Below are 25,440 nucleotides of genomic sequence, written 5' to 3' on the forward strand. Positions count from 1 at the left end.
TGCTTTCCCAACTGTGCTGAGGTATTAAGAACTGACACCATGAGAAGCAGAGAAAAATGGTATTTATCACTTGGAGGATCAGACCAGAGGCAATCCAACAAAACCCATGAAGCATAACCACACAGCAGCAGCTTTCTTTTCCGAGTTTCCTGATGTTATTTAAATTCAGAGGTGAAACAGCCCTTCAGACATTCAGAATATCATCCATGATTCAACATTCACGTCCCGAAGTCTGGTTCCAAACACGCAGGCACGCAGCAGCAGCAGGCGGGCGGCTCCAGCGCGGGGCCGGGCTGCAGAGGCGGCTCGGGCGGGACGGCCCCGGCAGGCGGCGGTCGCGCCGGCTCCGACCGGCTCCATTGCCCCCGACGGACGGGGCGTGCGAGGGCCGGGCTGCGAGGCGGTGCCCGGGAACGGCGCCGCACGCCTCCCTCAGGGCCTCTTCTCGGGCGCGGCGTCCGGCGGCGGCGCGGCGGGGCCGTGCGGGGCCGCGGGCGGCTGGAAGAGCGGCCCGTAGATGTAGAGCCCGCTGGCCACGCCGAGCGCCACGGCCACGGCCACGTGCTGCAGCGGCAGCCGCCCCCTCATGCCGGCAGGCGGCGCTGCCGCGCTCACGGACACGCGTGGGGCGGGCGCGCAGTGCGGCGCGGCTTCGGCCCGCGGCCCCGGCGCCCTCACCTGAACGCGGGACGCGGCAGAGCCCCGGCTTCCCCTGGCTGCAGGCACCGGACGGAAGTACCGGCGCTGTCCCGCCTCCCGCGGTCGCGCATGCCCCGGCGGGGGAGGCGGTCGGGGAGCTGCGGGCGCGGATGCCGGAGGCGGTGCGGCTCCGCAAGCGGCGCTCGGTGCTGTACAGCTCGGCCGGCGGGGCCGCCGCGCAGCGAGGCGCCGGTAAGCGGGGCCGGGCCGGGCCGGGCGGGGAACGGCGGGGAAGGGGGCGGCCCCCGAGGGGCCCGTGACGGACCAGCCTCGCCCCCGCAGGTGCAGCCGCGCCCGCGCCGCTGCTGGCGCTCGCCCTGGCGCTGCGGACGCTCAATTGCTTCCTCGTGCAGACCAGCTTCGTCCCGGACGAGTACTGGCAGTCGCTGGAGGTGGCTCACCGCATGGTCTTCAAATATCCTTCGCCTGCCGCGGCCCCCGCGGTGCCGTGGGCGGGAGGCTGCTCGGGTACGGCTCTCCCCGCTCGGACACGGCTTTCCCCGGCAATAAGGTGTTGGCTTGACAGCAACAAGCACCCCACCGCTCTGGCCCAAGGGGACAGAAGGTCTCGACTCGGATGGCTCGGGTGAAGCTTTTCCTTTCAGTTGGTCATGATCTGTCCTTAATATTCATAATTATGGTTACCTGACTTGGGAATGGACAAGTAGCTTAAGGGGCTACTCATACCCACTGATCTTTGCAAGCATGTACAAAGCATTACAGCTGCTGGCTAAGGATAATGTTCAGCTGCTGGTGAGTATAATCAAAAAATGTGCATCTGCTACTAAAATTCAATTCTAAAGTATTGTATTTAAACACCGTGTATTTTTATCATTATCCAAGTAAAATGCAAAGCCTTGAGTCTGGCAATTAGAGATGTGTGAGCACAGAGACCCCGCTGACTTCCCATGGGGGCAGAACTCATTCATAGATTTCCAGTCACAACAGTGATGCCTGTAAGTGTAGAGGATTATTCTTGGTCTCCATCAATCTCTTGGATTTCCATACTGATTGTGTTTGCCACTACATCATAATTGCACAATAGTTCAGTTTTCCAAAGTGTTTAGCAATGTATACTTGCACTCAACCCACAAGAACTAACAAATAACAGCCCCTTTTGATTTCTGTTGGAGATGTAAAGCAGATAATTCGACTTTCCATCTCGGAACACTTTCAGTTGAACTTCAGACATTCTCTGTTTTGGCAGAAATACTATCCTTACCCAAGGCCCTTACTACTTCATTTTTAAAATCATAAAAAGCTATTGCGAATATTCACCAATTCACTGTTTTCATACTTGAACAGTCATTCACTAGTTCAGTCCTCTCTTAAAACTTGGAATTTACCTTGGTTTGTTGCAAGTACAGTTTTCTCTCTGCTTACACAGATCTGGGTCCCTAGGCTTGCACAGGCAGTGCTGGCTGCTTTTGCTGATGTGAAGCTTTACTCATTAGTGCAACACCTTGAAAATTCAGAAACAGCAAAGTTTGTGGTGAGTTACAGCCTTTAAAAAATTATGCATGTTAATAAACACTGGTTTTGCATTGTAAATAAGAGCAAAATGATATGTCACGCCTTGAAGAATTACCAGCTTCATTTAGGGGAACTTGTTTTAATGTGTTCATAATTATTTTCAGTTCTTCTGCCAACTCTGTTCCTGGTTTACATGGTATTCCTGTACCAGAACTCTAACAAACACCATGGAGACTATTCTTAGCATTTTTGCTCTTTCCTATTATCCAATAAAAGGCTCCAAGATGGGGAACAGGTGAGAAACTTTCTGCTTACAGTACTGATAATTTCTGGTTTGGGATGACACCAATCTACTGATACTGTTTAAAATGCTAACTTTTTTCTTAACATCTAAGACAACCAAAGCCCTCTCATTCATGTAGCAAGAGTTCTGTCTCATGGAAGGAACACTCTAGTATTTCCTCTAAATATTTTTTAAGATTATGTTATAGCTGGTATGTAAAATTACCTATTCCCCTCTTTCCTTTTGCAAAGTATGACTTTATGGGAAGCTTATTTTAAACTTTAAAACACTGGAATATATAGTAACTTGGGAAAAGATAGCAAAAGCTTTTTGGGGTCAGATATAGGTGAATTTGTGGTCACAATTTTCTTTATCACTCGTTATTTTAAAGTAGGTACCACCAGTTAGCAACTCCATTGTAACAAAGCAATTCTAGAGTTGCAGCCTTCTAAGCAAGAGAGAGTAACTGCACTCAGAGAGGCAAAGTTACGTGTCACCGTCTGCAAAAGAATTGACCAGACCTTTTGATAAGCTGCAGGGTTTTTTTATGTTTCTTCCTTTATAGTTGTAAGTATTTAGCTTTGGTTGCACTTGCAATTGTTATTCGTCCCACTGCTGTTATCCTGTGGATGCCTTTGGTCTTCAGCCATTTTTTGCAAGAACAGAGGAAAGCAGATCTTATCCTATACAACTGCATTCCGGCTGGGTAAGTTCTTTCTCAATTTAAACTGCACAGCTACATCTTAAGATTGGTTTTGCCACTGCAAAGGCAGATAAGCAAAAAAACCTGATATAATGTAAATAAAAAAAGAGAACAAATACAGTCCTTTTGCAAAAGTTTAAGGACAGGAAACGTTTCTTTAAACTGTTGTATATGCTGCAAAAAAGCACTAGGAAAGATTTCAGGATGGTGAGACATGAGCAGCATTCCAGCTTAATCTGGGATTGTGCCAAGGATACCAGGTGATGGCAAGTTGCCACTGTAAAATGGACATGACTATGGATAATCTCAAAAATACTAGAAATCAGAGTTTTGACAGTTGGAGAAGATACAAAAGCAATTCAGGCAATATCAGTGCAACAAACTTTCCATTTTTGCAGATTGGTCACAGTAGGAACCTCTTTAATAATTGACCGTGTGTTTTTTGGTGAGGTAAGCTGTTTTAAACTTGACTTATAAGAAGAAGGTTGGGATTTAGTATTTTAGCATTGATGGATATTTCAGATTTCTCTGACTTCTCTTGTTTCTGTGACAGTGTCTGGCCTATGATCTCTAAATATATCCTTAAGCCACAAATTGTTGAACACTGATTTCTCAGGTACTTCAAATGATACTACATAAAATCAGTATGCTCAGTCCTCAATAGTTATCAACAAACTACAAACTTACACACTTCTGTGATAATTGCTAAATATAGGAAGTCCATGCTGAGTCTTAGTATTAAAAACAAAAAAAGCCTGAAATAGGAGTGAAAATGTGATAAAAAGGGCCAGTGATGACTGTAATTCATTGTAGCTGTTGGGTTTGACTTTGGATTTGTGTTTAACCCCCCTCTATCCCTCAGTGGGTACTGGTTCAGCTGAACTTCTTGAAATTCAACGTGCTGCAGAATTTGGGAACATTTTATGGCTCTCACCCTTGGCACTGGTACTTCACTCAGGGACTCCCAGTTGTCTTGGGTCCCCATCTGCCGTTCTTTATTCACGGCTGTGCACTGGCACCAAGGAGGTACCGCGTCCTTCTGCTGGCAGTGATCTGGACAGTGCTGGTGTACAGGTAATCTCTCCTGAGTGAACTGCTGCCTCTCACTGGTTGTGTTCTTTGCGAAGCTCCTGTCCTCTCCAGAACAAAGCAGCATAGTGTTCAGGTTAAGTGATAGAAAACTTGAAACTGTTCAAATACTCCAAGAAATGCAATCAGTTATAAAACTGGTTCTAGAATTTTGTGTAATATTGCTTCTTGTTTTGCCACCAACATGTATCTTTAGAATTGATTAGACCTTTAAAGAATAAAATAATTCATCATGAAATGAAATTTTAAAAATCCCAAAACCAACAATCACCCAGCAGGTGTTTAAACAAAAATAGAACTAGTTAGAAAACTGAGTACACTAGATGCCTGTTAATGAAAACACCATTTCATTTGGTTTTTTAATACATCTCCAGTAAGATGAGAGATTCTTAGACTTCTAAAGCTTACTCCATTCACAAGTTTATACACAGCTCTTAACTATCATAAGGCTGTATTTCTCACTGTAAGCTCAGAAGTATAAGAAAAGGTAAGTTTCTTCTAAAGCATCAGAATTAACTGTAGATTAAACAGGAAACACTTTCAGACAAGAAAAAAATACAGCAAGTAAATAAATACTAAGTAATAAATACTTTTATACTATCGTAGTAATAGACTACAGCAAAACAGTAGCAAGACCAGAAAAGCAATTTCTTCTTTCAAACTCAAAACTGGAAATAGCTCTATTGGCTTTAGGACTTTTTGACCTCCCTTAGTTTTGTAAGAACCCCTTTGATTCCCAAGACATGAGTGTTGCAGTAATCCCCAAAAAAGCCCAAGAAGTTGGCATGGGAAATTGTGTATTTTTGTATTAGCAGGGGCGACTGTTAATTTCCTAGATACAAATGGGTACTTGAATCTTAGCTTTTCATCCACACTATTTATTGTGTCTTATTACAGAAAACAGATTGGTGAAGTACTGACTAAATTACATCTAATTGTCAAAGAATCATACCACTTAATTGTAGGAATTTTCACCAGTGCTTGGTTTAAACCGACCAAATAATAAATACATTTGAATTAAGATTATGTTCTTCTGAAGTGACAGTTTGGATTTTTACTCTTTAATGCTTCAATACTAAAAGCTTCTTAATACATGCACATGCTCTTCCAGTCCTCTGTGCTCTAAAACACATTTTGTCAACAGAACGGAAGCATTTAACTTTCTTGCTGTAGTACTGTATGTTTTATTACAGCACACTGAGCCATAAGGAATTCAGGTTCATCTACCCAGTACTGCCATTCTGCATGATATTTTGTGGTAAGCATTGGTTTCAAATGTCTTGCAACCTTACCTGGATATAATTTTTACCCATTTTTACCTTATTTGACAAAAGAGTCTTAGAATTAGCCTAGTCCATTCTTACAGCTAGTTAAAAAAGAAAGAAAAAAGATGAGGGAGAGCAAGTGACTGTAGCACAGAGAAAGAATCCTTAGCATGGATAAAAGTATTCCTGCAAAAGCATGACAGTTGTGTGCCTTTTCCAATTATTAGCTCCTTCAAGCAAAGTGGGGAAAAGGGGCAGTGATTGAAGATGGGAAAAAATGAAGGAGTATGCTTTTCCAAGGCTAGAAGCACAAAATTTAATAGCAATAAAGGAATGCTGTAGTTTTCAGCATTCTGGAGAAAAAGAATACCACAGCCATGCACATGTAGTTACCATTTATTCTGGCTCTATGTGGACTTGCATGAATCAGAACACATCAATAAGTTGCCATATATCATTCACCCAAACCATTGAATTGACTGTTTTTCATTACAATAAATTAAATTTAAGGAGACAAAGCACTGTATTTCTGTATTTCAGGAGACAGGTATGGGCTTAAGACTTACTCTGTTAAATCCAAGAATTAAAAGAGCAAAGCATTTGAAATTCAAAGTGTTTGAATTTCCATTCAAAGAGTAAAGACTCAACACTGTAGTAAAGTATCTCAAAGAAAAGTATTGTTATTGATGGAGTAATGGTTTGCCACTGTATTAGGGTACTTTCAAAAATATGTGAATTGTTCCTCTCTGAAACTTACTCAAATGTTCTATAGGACATTCTTTGAAATACCTGAAAGCATGGAAGAAAACTGCAGCAAGTTTCCTGCTGTTATCCAATTTAGTCCCAGCCCTGTACACAGGTTTGGTTCACCAGCGAGGCACTCTGGATGTTATGAGTCACATCCAGCAGCTCTGCAATCACTCTCAGCAGTCACAAGCTTTTGTCTTCATCCTGATGCCATGCCACTCTACCCCATTTTACAGGTATTAGAAGTGTTAACAGTGCACTACATTAAAATCCAAACTCTTAATCAGAAATCAAGATTTCTTTTTTCCAAGGCTTAATAAATTGAGATATATAAATGCATACAGGAAGAGTTTTGATTTTTCATACAGTTAATAAAGAGTGAATAGGGGAGATAAGCCAAATGCTTATACCACAGAATAAAATTCAGCATCCAAGCTTTACTTGTTTTTGTGAAATAGCTTTGTATGAGGATATGCAGTAAGTTTAATGACTTCACTAAGTATGTCACACTTCTTCATTATGGTAGCATTTTTAGCAAAAGTAAACACTAATTGTTATAATCAAAATGTATTAATTTTACTTCTGCAGCTAGGCAGTAAAGAAATGTCATTACAACAGTGACTTAGGTCGTTGCAAAAGGTTTTCAGTAGATCTTGGCAAATAAACAAAATGTTAAAGCAGATATAAATAGTGAAGCTGATATGGAAAAGTACCTTTTTAAGAAACTGATGTTGTGCAAATGGTATTTTTATTAAGATAAATGTATTTTCTGTTAACTGCAAACAGCAGTCCCAGCAGTTTGGAGCTGAGTCTGCTTGCTCTACGTTGCTTTCATATGAAGTATTGAAGGGAAGAAAATACTACTCTGAGGAAAAAAAATATATTTCTGTTTTGACTGAGGTGTCTTTTGAAGTGCTGAGTCATTTCAAATCTCTGATTCTGGTCAGTTTATAATGAAATGTGTTTTTATTTATCTCCCTAGTCATGTTCACTGTCCTCTAAAAATGAGATTCCTTCAGTGTCCCCCAAATCTAACTGGCAATGCGAGCTACGTTGATGAAGCAGATGTGTTTTACTCTAACCCACTTGGCTGGCTGAATAAGGAGTTTTACAATGACACGTTATTACCCAGTCACTTGATCCTCTTCAATGTGCTAGAACAGGTATGGTAACAGCAAGAGGAAACAAGCTACATCTGAGGATAAGTTACAAAATACATTAGGAAGAGTTATAGTTAAAATTTTTGAACATTGTTGTCACAACTTTTAAAAACATAGCTTATATTAAAATTGACCCCTCTAGTCCATAGTAAGATTATTGATATCATTCCACTGCTATATATTTAATGTTCATGTATGCCCTCTCCTCTGTGCGAATTCTACAGGCCACAAAGTAATGGAATTCTCTATGGAATTCTTCTCAGTCCATGTTAAAACAAATGTGCCATCTGTTCCCAGAAACTGCACTTTTAAGTAAGCAACAATGAAAACTGAAAACACCTTTAGTCACAGTACCTTTTAACCCCTCAAATCTTTAATGAAGTCCATGGACTCAAAGAACGGTGGCTGGTGAATATCTGCTCCAGACAGGATCAAACAGGATAGGTACTTCTTTTTCTAGCAGGCTTTCCTAAAATAGAGGATAAAGCTTCCCAGGGACAGTTGAACTGATGGTTGTCAACAGACTTTGGAACACTATTCTTATGCTCTCAGCTGTGTTTTCTTACTGTGGAAATTAATGTATGTTCATTTGCAGGAAATATCAACATTTCTAGCTTTAAGGGACTATGAGAAAACAGCCACTGTCTTTCATACTCATGTACCTCAAGGACGAGTTGGAAGCCACATCTCCATCTACAGGAGAAAAACTGAAATGAATTATCCCTGAAGATCAGTGGCTAGACCTTGGACCAGATCAGTTTTGCATAGCAGTAGCTATGCTTACACCTCATAGTGCAGAAAGGAGAAAGCAGTGAGTCTGAAACTGGGGAAGTCAATGGGAAGTCCCATGAGGCAGCCAGTAGCTGCCTGCAAACACATAAAGCTCCTTCTGAAGGCAGCTTCAGTAGCAGTAGGGTAGGGTGGGGCTGCTGACCTACCTTACACCACTAGAAAACATTGGGAAGACCAAAATTACCATATGAACACTTAAGCAATAAAATACAGACAAGACTAGACCGTTTTTATAGAACTGTACAGCTATGCTGAGTTTCTTTTATAAATAAAGACTTTTACCCACAATGTCTCTTTTATTTTTCTTCTACAATATGCAGATATGCAAGACATTTCAAGTGTTTAAATCAGCACGCTGATTAGAATGCAGCACAGCAAATTCTTCACAATTCAACAGGCTCTTGAACCCCCCCAAAGACAGGAAGTAAATATAAGGTTACAAAGCACTAACAAATACATTACCACAACGTTGATCTATTTTTTGAAGGATGAGATGAAGTTAGTATATCAAACATTGGAGTTAGTAGTTGGTACATTATGCATGGCTCAAGCTTTAACTACACTAATGGAATGCAATTAAGCATTTTTTCATACACAGGTCATGGCATGCCTAGTTTCTGCAACAATACTGCTGGCACCCAAACTATCTTTACTTCCAAAGAACAGTTAAAGCAAAGGTACAGAATATGCAAATCAGAAAGCCTGACTTCTGCCTGTTAACAAAAATGTGTAAAAATCAAATTATTCAGAAAAAAAACCTTGCATTTTGCTGCTTTGTTGAAAAACAATTAGTTTCCAGAGAGCATGTGAATTTTAATCTTAATTTTTACAATAAATTACTCAGTATTTTGGATCGAAGGGTAGTTGCCCCAATTCTATTTCAAGATTTGCCATGTGTCTTCCATTAGTGCGACCATGTTTATACCATTTACCTTCTCTTTTATTACGGTGTTGGTACTTCTGAGCTTGTTTTTCATGTCTGGAATTTTCAGTTTGTGTATAAGGTCTTTTAGGTCGACTGCAAGGAGTAAACAAAAGCTTATTACTACTAAAAGCATTTTGTAACACAATTACATTTTCAAGTACAGCTTTTAACATGCTGAAGTTCATTGGAAACAAAATTAGTAGTAAGTCCTTTAGATTGCAAGAAAAATGGGGAAGGGATTTGTTTGTTTAAATCATAAATAAGATGGTATATATAAAGAAATGCCTTCTAAAAATAAAAATGCAGCTGGTACCACAACCTTCTGTATAACAGTATCAGTAAAAGAATTTGGAATGGTTTTGCTGCAAAGTGAAATTCTCACAAATTAGGTATTTAATTTAAAAATAAAGTTCATTTGGTAATAAATTAGGAAGATGGACTATAAATAAAATCATAAACCTTATGTGTTTACCAAAACCACATGAACTGGGTAGCTGATAATAGGAATATCACCCTCATGGTTCAGCTTTCAATAGGAGAAAGTGCTACTTCACGTAATACTCAGTAACCCTAAAGCGGTTAATAGTTCAGACTTCCAGCTGCAGTAAAGTTCACGAAATGATAAATAATACAAGTGTAAAGTTGTAAAGCCCTGAGAACACCTCTAGATCCAGGAAAGGAATGTAGGAAACAATTAACACCAAGGACCTTCGGGAGCAAGTCTGAACAAAACTCAGTCAGGGTCAGGAGCTGAACTAAAGCCTGCTGTGTGATGAGCTCTGCTCTGGGCATACAGACTAACCCAGTATTACACTAATCTACAGGAGAGTAGTGAAATGTATCTGCCAGAACAGGACTCGGAGACATCTCAAATATACTCAAAAACCTCATTCAGCAAAGAGCAAAAAGGAAGCCCCAGTTAATGCTCCAAGACAGTTCCTCATTCTATCAGATGGTCAATCAGAGCTGTTTGGTGTAAAGAAATCCTACTGACAGTTGCAGTTTTCTAAAGAACTCAGCAGAAACATCAGATTGTGCTATGCACACACACAGAATTTATACAAAGGTTCTACAGATCCACTTTATGTAACATAATCTAATATTTCCACTAAGTTCTTCAGGAAGTCTTCTAGCATATGTGTGTGTGTATATGTATACACACACATACATACACATATCTGCTCAAAGACCATCCATTACAACAAGGACATTGGTTGTCCTTACAAAAAACACTTCTTTGTGGTATCAAGTTCAGGAAACATGGAAACAAACCTGGGTCCATACTGGGGTGAATTATCATAATGGAAGTAGTATCTGTAGACGTATTTGTCCAAATCCTCAAAAACCTTCTCATTATTACTTTGGTATTCCTTCATATCTTCCAGGTAATCCTTGACATCACTAACAAAATCAGTGAACAGCATCTGGTCGTGTATAAACAATCCATTATGAAAAAACTTATTGATGAAGTTTTCTAGTTCTCTCCAGTGATGAAAGTTATGTACAACTTGCTGCAAATACTTCCTCATTAGCCGATTAAATTCATCCACCCTGATGGGATCTGAAACTCTGTTAAAGAGACTAATGAATTCTTGATGAGCACATTCAAAAATACCAGAGCAGCCCTTCAGGGCAAACTGATGTTTTCTATTACACAAATGATCATTGAGACATTTCTGGGAATCTGAATCTTTTTCAAATGTTGTAAAATGATGTTTCCTTCCATTTCTGGATTCTTTTGGCATGTGAGGTCCCCTGTAATGCATGTGCTTCAGATTCTCATAGGAGTTATGGTCTCGGTAAAAAGTTCGAGCTTTCTTGTTTGCCTCATATCTTTTATCGCTTGATGACTTCTCTTTTTCATCGAAGATGTTTTTTGTGGTATCTTTGAAGTGTCTGAATGTAGACTTTACAGAATCAGAGAATTTTTTCAAGTTTTCTTTCACCGCTTCTTTAGCCTGCTTAATTTTTTCTTTATGGTGTCTTACAAACTCTTTTGTGGAATTTTTCATAGCATCAAAAGTTTCTTTAACTGAACCAAAAAATGTCTCCTTTGATTTCTTTCTACTCTTACTTTGCCCTTTAGGACCTTTCTTTTGTCCATTTTCATTAATTTCTTGTTTTTCAGATTGGTCTTTTGCTTCAACATACAGTTTCTCCCATAAGTCAGAGCGTTGCTGCTCAAAGTTTAGCTTTTTTTCTAGTTCTGCCAGTCTTCCTCGCAGGGTTTCTATTTCTTGATTTTCTCTTAATGTCTCATCATCATCATCATCAGCACTGTCAGGTGTTTGACGAGAACTCAACTGTTCTAGTTCTTTTTTCAGAGCCTCTGTAATGTGACGTTCTTTGTCCAGTTCTCGCCTTAGCATCTGTGCCTCTGCAAAGAGTGTTTCCTTTTGCCTGAGAAAATTGCTGTTCCTTTGCTTTTCTTCTTCCAAATGCTCCCTTAGTTTCTGATTTTCTATTACAATAGATTCAGTGCTACTACCTTTATCTTCTAAGTTCCTAATTTGTTGTCTTAGCTTCCTTAATTCTTCCTGAAGTGAGGCCAAAGCTTTTTCTTCTTTCTCTAGAGATTCTCTTAGGTGCTGATTTTCTGCAGCAAGACTTTTTTTTTGAGAATCAAAGGATTTCTTCTCCACCTCAGTAAAGGTCAAACATGTGGCAAGATCTCCCTTGAGTGACTAAAAGAAACAAAAAGAAAACAAGCAGAAATACTACAATGAGAATTGTTACAATTTTAGCTAGAAAGATGAAAAACCAAGGTAGCCCAAATAGAGCTTACTTGTCATTTTGGATGCAGTGAAACATGCAAAGCAAGATGCAAAAATAGAGCTGGTTTGTTTATCTCAGTTGGGTGTGTTTATCACACACTTTCTTGGCAACAAAGACCACGTGAGAAATTCTCCCAGCCAGCCAGAGGTCATCACCCCTCACTTGTATTGGTTTAACTAGCTAAAGGATAGTCAGTTGGGTACATGAACTCTAACATCTCAAAAGGAAATCAAAATATGCATCTTTGCTGTTGATTTATGTTCAGCAAGCTGGATTTACAAATTACCAAAAAAATTAGCAGAAGCTGTTGGGGCAGAAATTCACAAACTGATTTTGAACCTAATCTGAAAATACCTGTTCATGTAACTATGTACTAACACAAAAGGAGCTCCCCGGTCTGTTGACATCATTGACAAGCTCTAAAACATACTGAATTATATACAAATGCTGCTAACAGACACATAAAAGAAAACCTAAAAAAAGAAAAGACAAGACTCCCGAATCTTCTCTCTGGATGATGCAACAGTAAAAAAACAGCAGTGCGGCTTAAGTATTTAAAAAGTTAATAACCATTGATAATTCAGAAAGCAAATTCACAAAACCTGTAGGTTCAACATGTTTTTACAAGCATTTTCTACTTCAGCTGTCCTCATTAATGACAACCTGGCACTGTATCACAGGGAAACAGAGTCTCTGTGTCCAGATAACTCCTAGACTACAGACATTAAACCCAGTATGTTTAAACACATTCCGAGAGCAAATTCAATCAACATAAACATTTGTCAAGAATTCAGGGGAAAGTTCCCTGAAAGAACTTACTAAAGACAAAAATTTAATGGATTTGTGTGAGAAATTCATTTCACTTTGTGCAAAAAACACACATAATGACAGAATTATTCAATGACTTCCAGCTAAGCTCACACCTACCCCCACTTTGTGGTGCACTTGATCTCCTTGCTCTTGTTGGCACTGGTAAAGGTCATCTTTCATATCTTTTAATTCACGTGTCTTTGTCACCAGCTGCTGCCGTTTCTGGACTTGCACTGTACCTACAAAGATAAAAAAAATTTCTTTTGATAGACTGACTGAGAGTAAGCAGAGGAACAGAGGAACCTAAACATCATCTTCACTCTCTGCAATCTCAAAAGCATTCTTACCTTGCCACTTTAGACCTGTCTTTACCAGTAACTGTTTACCTGTAGCAAAATTGTTTCTTTCACTGACAAACCATTTCTCAGACCCAAAAATTCTTTTTTTCATTAATAACAAATATAGCAATTTTGGAACACTACATAGAAATAAGTTAGATCCAAACCAACAAGTTATGCAGGAAAGAATATTTGTGACTTCTCTGTAAGTTTTTTAGTAACATGCAAGCCAACCAGGATAAAAGGGAGACTATTGGTCCATGTATTATCCACTTCAGAACTACAACCTTGACTGTTAATTGATTTACATGAATAAGAGGGGATTAGCACAGTGTTTAAATTTTCATGCAGAAATACAATTATTACACACTGCTCACAAAGCAGCAAGTATTGCAGGCCCTGTCATGTCCTTCTTATCCATAAGCAAAGGCTGCAGAGTAAGCAAGTGTCCTGTTTTTCAATTGTCAGATAAAGGCTGAGACACCCTGGTTTTCAGAAAAAGTATCTTTGCTGTACTAGCCACCAAAATTTTTTGTCAAGAACAGCTTCTTGACTGGTACTTCCTCACCTAACACATGTTCTCTAAATCCTAACACATGTAGTTTTTATATATTTGCTTTTAAAATTCTCTTGAATTGACTCTAGAGAAGAAGGCAACAGCAATTTTTAGGTGTTTCTTTCCAAGCCAATACAGCATATTCAGAGCTCTATTTCTGTATTTAAAGGCAGGGGAAGATGTATTGTTAAGCAGAAGAAATACTATAAGTACACTTACACTCATGAATGTTTTGTGCTCTCTTAATTTTTATCTATTGTAAAGTGTGACCTTAAAAAAAGACTGCTATAGTAAACCAAGTTGAACTATAATGGTTCAATTCAGCTAAGTGAAGGCAACATTTTTATAGCAAGGATTTAAGTCTGCAGAGTCCTAGTAAACACTTCTTGAGAGCACAGATCCCTTCATAAATTAATCTAAGTACACTGACAGTAACTTTGGTTTCAATATTTATCTTTTATAGATACTTTTGAGGAAGTCCATCGATCCTAACAATCTAAAGCCTGCATCTGAAAAATCATCATGTAGCATTAAGAGGTTCACGTTCGGTAGAACCTGAATTACAGAAAAACACTTAAAGCTCTTTTTCTCTCATCAAAAATCCTAATTTAGGTACAGTAAGCAAAAATGACATCTAACAACACTGAAAATGAACATATTGAGGTGCCATTCCTCAGTAATTGGTTTGTGTTTCCAGCTGGTACTCTAAGTCACAGTATCCTTCGGATTCTTTAACTAACCAGTCCAAATCCCTAGCATTATAGCTATAGTCCCCTTTGCAGTTTCTGATTAAAGAAAAAAGTTAAATATCTGAATGTCCATAAGGAGACATTTTTCTGGCAAGGACCTTCTACCTAATTTTAGCTTCATCTGTTACCTGAAAAGTTTGCCTTCTTTCAGTTCTCCTTCCTAGAGCATCATAAAGCCAGTTAAATCAGTTTAATACTGATTAGGATACAGTTGTTGATTAAAATCTAACCCTAGTTGCTTTCTACATCCTTGAAAGTCTTAAGGGGGTCCTAGAGCTCCAGCTAAAAGGAAAACACTATTCTGATATTGACTCAAAAAGAGAAAAGTAATTTATAAAAAGTTACACTTTCCAATCCTCTTAATATAACAATTAGCCTAACACTGGAAGAGTGCTGTGGGAAACGTTAATTTCAAGCTGAACCACAAAAATACAAAGGAGTCCTCTAGGAAGATGGACTTCTCTCTGCAAGTTTGTGTTGAAAAAAACCACAAACCTAAAAACAGGAAGATGGAAGCAGAACTTCACTTCCTTTCTAGCAGTAGAAAGATAAGTTATCACATAACCATGAAGAACTTTCACCTGAAGAAGCAACAACTGAAGCCACACAGAGTTGTCTTCCTTCTGCTGAAAAATGCTGCCATCACTGTCATCAATGATGACAATTTTTATTTAGAAATATAGATTAAATGAATGAACAAGTGAATTCCTTAAAAAATTTATTCCCCCGAGTCCACGTTCAAAGTGTATTTTTCATCCACAGATCTCCAAGTTCTTTAAAAAGATAGTATTTATCATTAGCACCAAACTAAACAGAGTGAAGTGATTAACAACTGAAATCTCAAGTTCCCCTCACAAGCACTACCACAGACTGGTGTGGTGACTGTGCTCCTCTATGCCTCTGTCGTGCCAATGCTCACCAACCAGTTTTCACACCAGTTACTACTACATAAAGTGTGTTTGTATGATTGGATTAGTTGGTCCTATAATCCCACATATATCAGCAATTCCTGAGACTTGACTTATTGTTTTATTTTCATAATCTAAGTGTGCATACATATTTGGATGTGTGCGTACACATACACACACACAGTTTAAAAAGTAAATCTGAATGCAAGCACAGCATCCACAGTACATCACTCAAGGCTCTTACCTTCAGGTTTACCTGAGAATTAAAAAAAATGGGATCAAGTGAAAATTAATACAAATCTCAAAAGAAGTGCCAAAGTTTAAATCCCTAACAATTAGTCAACACCAAATCCAAAGAGAACGATATCCCCATCTCCAACTGAATCATGTGTCTTTTTAGAAAGGCATATTTTCATATAAAACTAGAGCTACTTTGGAAAAATTACTATTTACCACATTACTGTACGAAGTAGTTTATATTACATACAGTTGCACTGCTAAAGGACCTCCCTGTATTACCACTACAGCTGCAGTTGCTTTCGCTCACTTTTAGGTTTAGGTTGTTAGCAGAGAACGAGAAAAAACATCGGAGTCACAATAAAACAGCATTTGCTACACAAGATGTGGACTGTGTGTCCTGCTTTCCCTGAACTCACCGTAGAAGTGTCCGAAGCCCATGCTGATGGCGATCACCAGCGCCAGGATGATGCATCTGTTCAAGCCACTGCTGAACTGGCGCTTGTGCTGCTCGTCCCGGGGCGGCTCCGCCTCGGGCTCCGCCGCTGCCGCCCCCTCGGGCTCGGAGCTCGACACCCCGCGCTTCCGCGGGCGCCGCTTGCGCACGGCCGGGCTGCTTGGGCTGCTGCCTTCATCACTGCTGGACTCCTCGGGGCTGGCCTGAGATGGGAAAACTGCAGAGCAACATACAGCGGTGGTTAAAATGCATTACATACCGTGGTAAAGAGCAAACTGAGTATCAAGATCCGTCATATTTATGCAAAATAGATTTGGCGTTTATCTTTGAGAACATTAATAAAACAAAATTAAAATTCTAATGATATCGTTTTGCTGGAAATTATGCAAGGAATGTGTGCTCTCCAAAGTTTAAAATTTTTTTTTTAAACAAAATAATCGAGAATCAAGAAATTATCACTGAAAAGCTGTATGGCACTTATCATTCACTCATTGCAAAGTGTTTCAGTCAATTCTGTCTCCTAAAGCATCTACATGTACTGCCCCTGCAAATTCTTGTGAAGTAGAAAGACAAAGAATTCAGTTTTCCTTCTCTTGCAGCGGTTAAAACTGAAATACTTAAAAATGAAAAAGCAATATAAAGGCTTGCTAAAAGAAGGCCTCCTAGAAGACAGACATGGTTTTGTTACACACTCTCAAAAAACTTAATTCTGTGATCTCCATGCAATTGCAGAAAAAATTCCATTACAGTTCCATTAATGTAGCTATTAGAAATATTCAAAAGCAAGATAAAAAATTATTTAAATATGCAATTTTGTTTACTTTTAATACCTACCATATACTATTTGTTAACATCTTGACCCACTTTTCAAAAAAGCCATTTTCAACCACTACTTCACAGGAAAAAATCCACTCATGTGCTTTTCTGTTTGTTCTTTCCTAACATTCGTCTATTACCTGAATGAAGTTTTGGTAAATTGGACAAGATTTGAGATAAAAACAAATTCTAACCTTAAAAAATACCTTTTATACAATTTTTGCAATATTAGGTACTAATGTATGAACATTTGTATGTTCATATTCCAATAGTCCAAAAGCCACATATTCTAACCAGGAAAGTAACAACAGAGCTGTAATTGCTTGTTCCCATTTGTACAAATGTTTGCTGCATATACTGTAAATAGAGTTATATAATCCAGTATATAAGTAACTATTATTTAATCTTCCTCTTTTAAAAGCGTAACTTTCAAGTGCAAGGTAAATATCAAGGGGAAGCAGTAGTAGGGTGGAAAACCAGCTTTCAAGTATCTATATTCTGTACCTAATTCACATGTCTGGGATAAATTCAATGGGATCAGTGAAGTCTCCAGACATGACAAAGTGCTCCTGTTTGGACACTAATTTTGCTGCTCACAGTCACACAATGCAAGTGCCCCTCCTAGAAATATGGTTGTTCATTCTCTTATCAGATGTCATTACTCAGAATGTAAAAATACAAAGGTAGAGAGGCTGTCCTTGAACAGTTCACAACTGAAAACTCATTTGTTTGAGCAAAGCCATGCACACATCACTGAACAGACAAGAATGCCTATGAACAGACAGTACTAGCTATTATCTATAAAATGCACTACCACTTAAGATTCTTCACTTAAAATAAATTACAGCTTGAAAGAGGTGATTGCATCAAGCCCAGAAAAGATTATAAATTAGTATCTGGAACACCTCTAGTTTCTGAGTCCATGGACAAGTAACATGACAGATTATGAAAGACGACTTCCTCCCTTAATAAAAAACTCCATTTTAGTAAATCAGTCAAACCAGACCAACCAAGCAGACTTTGCAATAAAGACAAATCACTTAAACAGTGACTCGGACATGCAGACACTTAAATGAATTTCTATATCTTAGTAGCGAAGGACACCATTTTAGACCCAGTCATTTAAGCAGATGCATACTTCCCAATCCTGGAAAACAAAGGCAAACATTCAGAATGCATTCCTAGAATGCAGAGGTCAGACATTATAGAGAAATATACAGGACAAACTTAGTAAGAGATGTTTTTCTTGCTCATCTGTGGGGTTTTTTAGGGTTTTTCAACAACCAAAGAAGCTTACATGCATGGAATACAAAAGTGGTTAAGGAACAAGCTGTTTCTAGCCAAATGGGAAAAATCTTGGCTACACACTGGACAGCAAAGAATAGGAAAGGAGTCAAAAAATTACTATCAGAAAGAAAAATGCCGTAAGATACTTAAAGCCACTCATAAGCACTTACTGCCAAGTTGTCAACAGCAATTACATTTTCAGGTAAGAATGACACTGCTATAAAGGCTGCTGTAAGAATTCAGTACAAAGCTGTGCTCTTACAGTACCAGGATGGAAAGGACTACAAATGAAACCAAGTGTGACCACAATAGCAGTCCAAAATCCTAGTTTCTACTGTGATATTGAAATGTCAGATCTATACCAGAAATCAGATTAAGCTGACATTTCTGCATGGACACAGCTCAGATACAGTTCACTGTAGCATATGGGTACTTCTGCTGGCTGAACTTCATTCATGAAGCAATATTGAAACATTTCTGTTTGCCTCATGAAGACAACCCAAATAGGAACTAATTGGCAAAAAGAAGTGGCAGAAAATCCTTGTAGAATGCTTTAGTATCTACATTAGGATGAATCTGAGGCTCATCCTTTTCCAACACAAAAGAACACTCAACAAGAAGTGAATAGCAAAGATTTCTGCTGACACTTTTTGTCACGTCTAAAACTTCAGCATTTAAAATACTTGCAAAAGTACTCCTGACATTTTCTGCAATACTTGATCAGTTGAATGCCCAGCACTAAAGGCCATGCTGAAATCAGCTTATGTTAGAAGGATTAAATTCTTTTTGCCAGTCACACGTAGGATTGGAATCCAACAAGATCTATCCATTGAAACAATCCAGCACACACATTCAAATGTATTACAAACCTTACTGGTGTTGGCTCCAAACCTACATGCAAGGTTAACATCTTTTTAAAGAAGCACGTAAGACACCCACAGCTTAGCCAAGTTCTCCAGTGAGGATTGGCTTTCAGCATCTGTCTAGAATATGACTATGAAAAGATCAAGTCAGATTGCTTTCAAAAATTTTAAGAACACTCCATGCAAGCCTTAAGCAATCAGCTTTGCACAAGCTGATCAAATTTAATCACACCACCTTGAAAAGGAAGACTGCGAGATACATGCTGTTTCACCTCATTTCCCCATCCCCTTACACAATCAGGAATCTTCCACAGCTTCTCCATCCAACTGACTTTTGTGTACAAAAACACAAGGGGGAAAAAAAGACACTTTTAGAACTCATCCCTAAAAGAAAAAAACAAAGTCAACTAAATTTTAACTTAAAAATTAAGTCAGATTCCCCAGAAGACTTAAAGAAGGTAACAGCTTTGTTACAAATCTTCACTGGGTATAATTAGATGCAAAGCTGTCACTTTCTGTTTCCAGTGGATACTATACAGATACATGAACATTTAACGATGTTGTATCCTACTCTAAGGTAAAACAGTATTTTAGGTAAAATCCTGTTTGTGTAATAAACTTCATTTGAAAGACAAAAATCAGCAATACAAAGGTGTCGTAGAGAGCAAAGATAACAGAAGAGATTACAAATAAGCAGCTAAAAATTTTATAGAGGAAGACTAGAGAACAGCAACAAAACAGGAAGTTTTTTGTTTGGATTTGTTGGAGTTTTGTTTATTGTTCTACATTGGACAAATATTCATCTCCTTCCTCCTGAATATAACGCGCTGCTTATTTCAGCCAAGGACTGGGAGTATCTTAAATATATAAATGTACACTCCATAGCTATGAAGGTGGTACAAAGTTTTTGTAGTCATACTGCTTAGTCCTCATGGCACCAAAAACCCTCTCCCACTTGCTAGTCATTTATGCCAACTCTATAAATATTGCCAAGAGAAAACCTACGATTAGTCTATGAACTAAAAGTAATTTTTATTCTCCAAGATATGCTACAAATTAACTTTCCATTTAAAACAGTGAACACTTAATGAGAGAGATTGCTTTCAAATAAAAAGATCACAGACATACATTTAGACAAAATTGTAGAGGGCACCTAGATGTTTTCTAGAGAATGCAAATACTTGGATATGTACTCAACAAAACTATTATTTTTTTCCTCTCTCCACAAAAAGTGGGCTCCCTAACCAAGGACTGGATTGAGTTTTTTCCCTGGTGACATTTTTGCACACAGTTGCTTAGGACTGTATTGCTCTTACCAGTTTCTACATGGGAAAATGCATATTGACTGCTAGAGGAGGAACCCATGTTAAAATCCTCTGAACTCTGAGCTTCTTCACCATCAGCTGGAGCTTCCTCCTGACTCTGAGTTTCTTCTGGTTTTGGAGCTTCAAGTGTGACAATGTCAGAATCATCACTAATAGTTCCAATGCAGGACCCATCATCAGGAACTTTTTCTTTATTTCCCTAGAGAATGGGACAATGTGAGAATTATTCAGACACAAAAAAACACGAAATAATTCAAACAAACAAACAAAAAAACAAGAATTGTTGGAACTTCAGGAAAGGAAAAATTTGTGTCTTTATTTTAATGCCTTCAAAACATTTCTTGCCATTGACAGATGGGGCTTACAGAAGCTTCTGAATAATGTAGTCTTAATGTAATTTACCTCTGGAACTGTCTGAGTCTCCTCAAAACCAGATGGAGTATTATCTACTGCTGGGATCACTTCATCATTGATGTACTGAGCTATATGAATAAAAAGAGGAAATAAACAAGTAAACAAACATGGGATTAAAAGCAGCAACCATAAATTATGCCCAAACCCATATAATATTAAAATACAGTGTCATAATGTCATTTTCTAGGAGTACAAGCATTGATGGTTCCTTCCAAATTATTCTTATTTGATCTTATATTACTAGGGAGTAATTCTTTTATCAATAACACTTCTATAAACTATCTTACAGCAACACCAGTGCACATTACTCTGTAACACATCTGAAGTATGGACAAAATGAAAGACATTCTACTAATTTCACATATTTCAGGAAAAAATACTTTTATAAAGTCAATGATTTAATATTTTCCATAACACTGGTGAAGCAAACACTCTGACAGAGGTCCACAAAGCACATAAAAATCTATTGAAAATACTAATTTTGTGCCAATGCTACAAGAAATATTGACCTATTTAATGAAACTGCTCCTCTTTTAATATCTTACCTTGCACATCACTTGCCTGCTCCTCTTCTTGCAAAGAAACATATTCTTCTGAAACAAACTCATGGTTGTCATTTGTGCTTCCATTTTCTGAGGTCACTGTCTCTATGTCAGACCCCTAAAGGTGAAGAGTTTAAATGACATTACAGTTACTGGGGTTTCCAATTGTAAAGTAGGAAGAAAATGTTACAAAGCAAACAGAATATTAGTAATAAAAACAGGAACAGAAAAACTGAGCCTTTAAAACTGCAGACAACTTTGAGCAAAGAAAAGCAAGTGAAATACCAATTAATTAACTAGTGTGAAACAAGTGTTACTGTGTAATACTCATGACCAAGGTTAAAAAAAGTTAGACAAGGACAATTCTAGAGAGGAAAAATGACAGCCATTTAGGAATTAATTAACAACTACACCGAGTATTTTAAAGAACTATTATTATTGCCATTATTAGACCTGTTTATTAAACAGAATTTAGAGAAACAGAGGAGGTTTTGAATATGGGATCTAATTCTTGCTCCCAGGTCCATCTATTGTATGCAAATACACACACCCTCCCAAAAATAGAACTTTCAAGCATACTAACATGAGCTCCAATAAATACTACTGCCGGAAAAACTATGTATAACTTTACTCCATCTCAATTCCCATGAGAAATTTTGAAAGGCTGCTTATATAGTAAATCTCTGACACCTCAAATACAAATATTTGTACAAACTCTATATTGGATTTCTGTCTTTAATCCAGAAAGAAGCCTTCGTTATTAGTCAGCTGCCAGGCAGCAACAACACCAGAGCACAACAGGAACTGCAAATAAACAACACCAGGAGACTGCAGGGTACTAAAGTCAAGCAATATGCTTGACTATTCCAAATATTTAATCTTTACATTGTAATTTTTGTTGAAAAAAACTGATGAGACACCAGTAAGGCTACTAGCAAACTACAAACATGCAAAACAGAACTGAAAAAATACTAAGTCACTCTGATCCGTAAATAAGTTGAGCTGTTTCTGTAAACAGAGATAGTTATTTTTTGCAACAGCAGGTGTGAAATTACAGTAGCAGCAATACTTCCAGATCAGTTTCCCTGGATGTCTCATTTCAGGACTCAAGCAAACATGTATGCTTTTGTTTTTACTGAGACTGTACTTCAGGAAGATTAGATGCCTCAAAAAAAATTGTATAAGATACATTCTATAATCATGTTACAAAGTTATGTTTCCTTTTTTAAAGGCTTCAAAATTAACTACTTTGGTAAACTGTTAAACACTGTATATTTTTTCTTTTTTAAAACACTTTGTATCTTTTTTCCTTTTGTCTACATAAGTATCACAACATTGATGTGTTTTGTAGAAATTTACTTCCCATTTACAAGTTATATACTATAATCTAAGTGAAAGCTCAGGAAAGAAAATACAAAGTTATTAGGGGTTTTTGGGTTGGTTGTGTTTTATAGGTAGGTATACATGTGTCTCTGGTGTGATAGAACCACTACAATAATTTCTTAAATTGTGAATAAGAAGAATAACAACAATTCAGTTTGCCCAGGCTCCACAAGAATAAAAACATCAGGAGTATTGCTTAAGACAGATTACAATTTTAGCTAAAAACCAAGATAAGGGGCTAGCTGAGTACATGCATTTTCACCTGTGTGTTTTTAAGAAAAACACACACATGAGAATGCATGAACTCTCTGAAAAGCACACAGGTGGGAATGCATGAACTCTCTGAAAAGCACACAGGTGGGAATGCATGAACTCTCCGATCCACTTCATCTGGTGCTCGACCTTCATCACTCTTCCATCTCAGCCATAGAAAAGAGGTCAAGAAAAGATATTGTCACCTCCCTACCCTCCTACACAAAATTAGCAAGTCCCTTCTTAGGAGCAGTCCAACAATGCAGAGCACTGCTTCTCTGTCCAAAGCCCACACTCAGTGCAGCATACACAGCTGCCAGCTCCCTGCAGCCACAGCCTGGACAAGAGCCACTTCCTGCCCCTCAACTCACTGCAAAACCTATCCACAAACAGGTTCCACTGTGTCATCATCACTACAGGTCACAACAGTATGGGAGAAAATCATACTACAATCCAAACCTGTCTAACCCACAGTTCTATCCCTAAATGTCCAAATCAATTCACTGCAGTATACACAAGTCCACATCCCCCCTCCCTGGGTAACAGCTGTGTGAAGGTACCTGGCCATCCCATCCATTCTGCTTTTTTAATGCTCAGATTCAAAGCTGTCCTACCAGAAGAGTGCTAATAATGGCAGCTCTCAAACATCAGTGTTTTCCCATTTTTATTTCACTGAATCAGAGCTGAATAATTGGGAACACAAAATCTCCATGTCACGGAAATCTGTTCTGCTTTGGCTAGACAAATCCCAGCCATCCTACAATCTTGTGTTATGTTAACTTATTTAGACTGCATAATTCATTTGCAGTTACAGTGTAAAATAACCATCCCAAGAATGAAAATAAAGTCTGCACTTCACAGCTGAATAACTCAACTGCTGAGCTCAACCTCTAAATCCTTTTACTTTTATCTGAACTCAGTGAGTCCAACAGCCTGTACACTCTTGTAGCCCACTTGGCCTTGGGGAATGGAGTGCATGAGTTTTCTGTTTCTTTTGGTGACAAGATTCCCAACCTGTCATCCAGCCAAAAACAAGGAAAAGACGTTTTAACCATCTCTTAAATACCACTTTGCTGCCAACAGAAATGAAAGCATGGCCCAATATTTATAAACTTCCCACTGTATCACTTGTGACACCGAACTGTCAAAACATGAGTGCAATCACAAATTTGTAATAGCTTGGTTCCAAGTTACCCATTTGCATCATAATCTGCAAAACAGGGGAGTGTGCAACGAAGAACAGCTGATTACTATGCACGATCTTCAGCCATTTTTCCTACTTTCCTCCTCTGAATGAAATATCTCAAATACTGGTCCTTAAATGCAGGCAATACCTAAGTGTCATTCCAGGAAAACTGTCAAGCCATCTGTCCTGAGGATTCTGGCTCAATGGCCTCCTCAGTTTACAAGATAATGCTAAATATATAAGTACCAAAGCAAACAAGCAAACCAACCCACCCATCCTACACTCACACATCAGCCAAGATCTGCAGAGATACGGAAATCCTCAGGACTAAAGGAAGAAAGGATACTGGATACCCACACTACCAGGAAGGGCTTCTCAGAGGTTCTGAGCAACCCAGGGCCGCCTTGTCCACTGTGGGAAGATAAACCACTCTTATCTACATTCACATGTCTGCACCTGAGCAGGTGCTGAAGGCACCGTGTCAACCAGCACAGTCAGTGCAGTCATTTGATCAAACCTAAGTGCTGACCTTGCCATAAGACTCCTGCTCTCCAGACTCCACTGACAGCACTGATTTCACCCACACAATGCAAACTTTGAAACCAACATCAGATCCAGACACCTGTCCCATTACAGCGGTGGAATACACACTTGTCCCTATCCTAATTTTCTGTAAGGAAGATTGTGTAGGGACAGAGGGCTGCTCCTGAACAGACACTGCTGAAATTAGGATCAGATACCTTAGTGGTAGAAAAAACTTGGGGAAATCATGGAATCATTCCCTTCTGCACAAGATATTTTTCCTGCCCAGTATTCCCAACTTTGTTTCGTTTGGTGAGGGTACAGATTTATCAGGAGGACAGGAAATATATTAGCAACAACAGACAAGTTACATAGAATGCTAATGTTTTCAGGCAGGTAAAACAGAAGAATGCATGCCACTAAAATTCTACCAGCTCTTCAAAGTAAAACCTTTGCAGAAAAAGAAATTCTTTTAAATATCAAAATTTCTATCAACTATAGTAAAAGTATACATTTTTAAAATAGTAGTTTCATGATTTACTTCTAAACTTGTCTTCTATATCCTCTGTTGGTACACAGAGATCCCACAAGACAAGAGTTACTAAGCTGAAATAGTATTTTAGTGCATACAGATAGCCTTAAACTGACAGAATTTTACCAATGTGAAACTGGGTACCTCGTGATTGATGACAGTCCAGCCGCAAGATGAATCACTGTCACTGGAATTTTCAGACATTTTCAAAGCACACTGCAGGTAAAAGTAGACTCTTTTAATATCCAAGACACACAATTTCACTGCTCTACTGAAAAATAAATAAACAGAAGAATGGAAATCATGACATTACAGAAGACTATACTAACACAAAAATTGTTATTCTGGAATT

At 38.6% G+C, this 25,440-nt stretch overlaps 4 protein-coding genes across 8 annotated transcripts in view; 2 read left to right on the forward strand and 2 right to left on the reverse strand.

Annotated features, from left to right (window-relative positions):
* Nucleotides 1-4,129, forward strand: LOC137481977 (GPI mannosyltransferase 3-like). Of its 2 annotated transcripts, none has more exons than XM_068204014.1 (7): nt 1-891; nt 982-1,112; nt 1,333-1,452; nt 2,087-2,191; nt 2,337-2,467; nt 3,021-3,161; nt 4,021-4,129. In XM_068204014.1, exons 1-7 carry the CDS (start codon nt 153-155, stop codon nt 4,037-4,039), a joined length of 1,386 nt encoding a protein of 461 aa, XP_068060115.1. In that variant the 5' UTR covers nt 1-152; the 3' UTR covers nt 4,040-4,129. The 2 variants fall into 2 exon arrangements, with proteins under 2 accessions (XP_068060115.1, XP_068060114.1); XM_068204013.1 differs by lacking the exon at nt 4,021-4,129 and adding an exon at nt 3,557-3,763 and having other exon boundaries at nt 3-891.
* CCPG1 (cell cycle progression 1) overlaps nt 4,019-25,440 on the reverse strand; it is a 25,672-nt gene continuing 4,250 nt past the window's right edge. The window contains exons 2-11 of one of the 3 annotated variants that reach the window (XM_068204009.1): nt 25,233-25,304; nt 21,217-21,331; nt 20,660-20,739; nt 20,249-20,456; nt 19,168-19,263; nt 15,929-16,183; nt 15,517-15,528; nt 12,839-12,960; nt 10,409-11,820; nt 8,488-9,229 (exon numbers count right to left, since the gene is read on the reverse strand). In XM_068204009.1, the coding sequence (XP_068060110.1) occupies nt 9,052-9,229; nt 10,409-11,820; nt 12,839-12,960; nt 15,517-15,528; nt 15,929-16,183; nt 19,168-19,263; nt 20,249-20,456; nt 20,660-20,739; nt 21,217-21,331; nt 25,233-25,292 (2,538 nt within the window). In that variant the 5' untranslated portion in view covers nt 25,293-25,304 and the 3' untranslated portion in view covers nt 8,488-9,051. Of the gene's footprint in view, nt 4,289-8,487; nt 9,230-10,408; nt 11,821-12,838; nt 12,961-15,516; nt 15,529-15,928; nt 16,184-19,167; nt 19,264-20,248; nt 20,457-20,659; nt 20,740-21,216; nt 21,332-25,232; nt 25,305-25,440 lie in introns of those variants that run through there. The other 2 variants (XM_068204012.1, XM_068204011.1) reach the window with 2 other exon arrangements.
* LOC137481980 (GPI mannosyltransferase 3-like) lies at nt 4,096-8,952 on the forward strand. Of its 2 annotated transcripts, XM_068204021.1 has the most exons (5): nt 4,096-4,232; nt 5,441-5,505; nt 6,285-6,495; nt 7,242-7,422; nt 8,015-8,952. In XM_068204021.1, exons 2-5 carry the CDS (start codon nt 5,493-5,495, stop codon nt 8,144-8,146), a joined length of 537 nt encoding a protein of 178 aa, XP_068060122.1. In that variant the 5' UTR covers nt 4,096-4,232; nt 5,441-5,492; the 3' UTR covers nt 8,147-8,952. The 2 variants fall into 2 exon arrangements, with proteins under 2 accessions (XP_068060122.1, XP_068060121.1); XM_068204020.1 differs by lacking the exon at nt 4,096-4,232 and having other exon boundaries at nt 4,310-5,505.
* DNAAF4 (dynein axonemal assembly factor 4) overlaps nt 21,242-25,440 on the reverse strand; it is an 18,173-nt gene continuing 13,974 nt past the window's right edge. Inside the window, exons 9-10 of the transcript XR_011003815.1 lie at nt 25,233-25,304; nt 21,242-21,331 (exon numbers count right to left, since the gene is read on the reverse strand). The gene's annotated coding sequence lies outside the window, so the exon portion shown is untranslated. The remainder of the gene's footprint in view (nt 21,332-25,232; nt 25,305-25,440) is intronic.

The sequence above is a fragment of the Anomalospiza imberbis genome, chromosome 13, assembly GCF_031753505.1.
Source record: "Anomalospiza imberbis isolate Cuckoo-Finch-1a 21T00152 chromosome 13, ASM3175350v1, whole genome shotgun sequence".
Classification (NCBI taxonomy): domain Eukaryota; kingdom Metazoa; phylum Chordata; class Aves; order Passeriformes; family Viduidae; genus Anomalospiza; species Anomalospiza imberbis.

Excerpts from the sequence above, each read along its gene's own strand:
- LOC137481977 (XM_068204013.1), top strand. The coding sequence starts at position 153 with ATGTTATTTAAATTCAGAGGTGAAACAGCCCTTCAGACATTCAGAATA. Across the intron at positions 2,192-2,336 it reads CAGAAACAGCAAAGTTTGTG|TTCTTCTGCCAACTCTGTTC; the intron begins GTGAGTTACAGC and ends AATTATTTTCAG. Across the intron at positions 2,468-3,020 it reads GGCTCCAAGATGGGGAACAG|TTGTAAGTATTTAGCTTTGG; the intron begins GTGAGAAACTTT and ends CTTCCTTTATAG.
- LOC137481980 (XM_068204020.1), top strand. The coding sequence starts at position 5,427 with ATGTTTTATTACAGCACACTGAGCCATAAGGAATTCAGGTTCATCTAC. Across the intron at positions 6,496-7,241 it reads CACTCTACCCCATTTTACAG|TCATGTTCACTGTCCTCTAA; the intron begins GTATTAGAAGTG and ends TTATCTCCCTAG. Across the intron at positions 7,423-8,014 it reads TCTTCAATGTGCTAGAACAG|GAAATATCAACATTTCTAGC; the intron begins GTATGGTAACAG and ends GTTCATTTGCAG.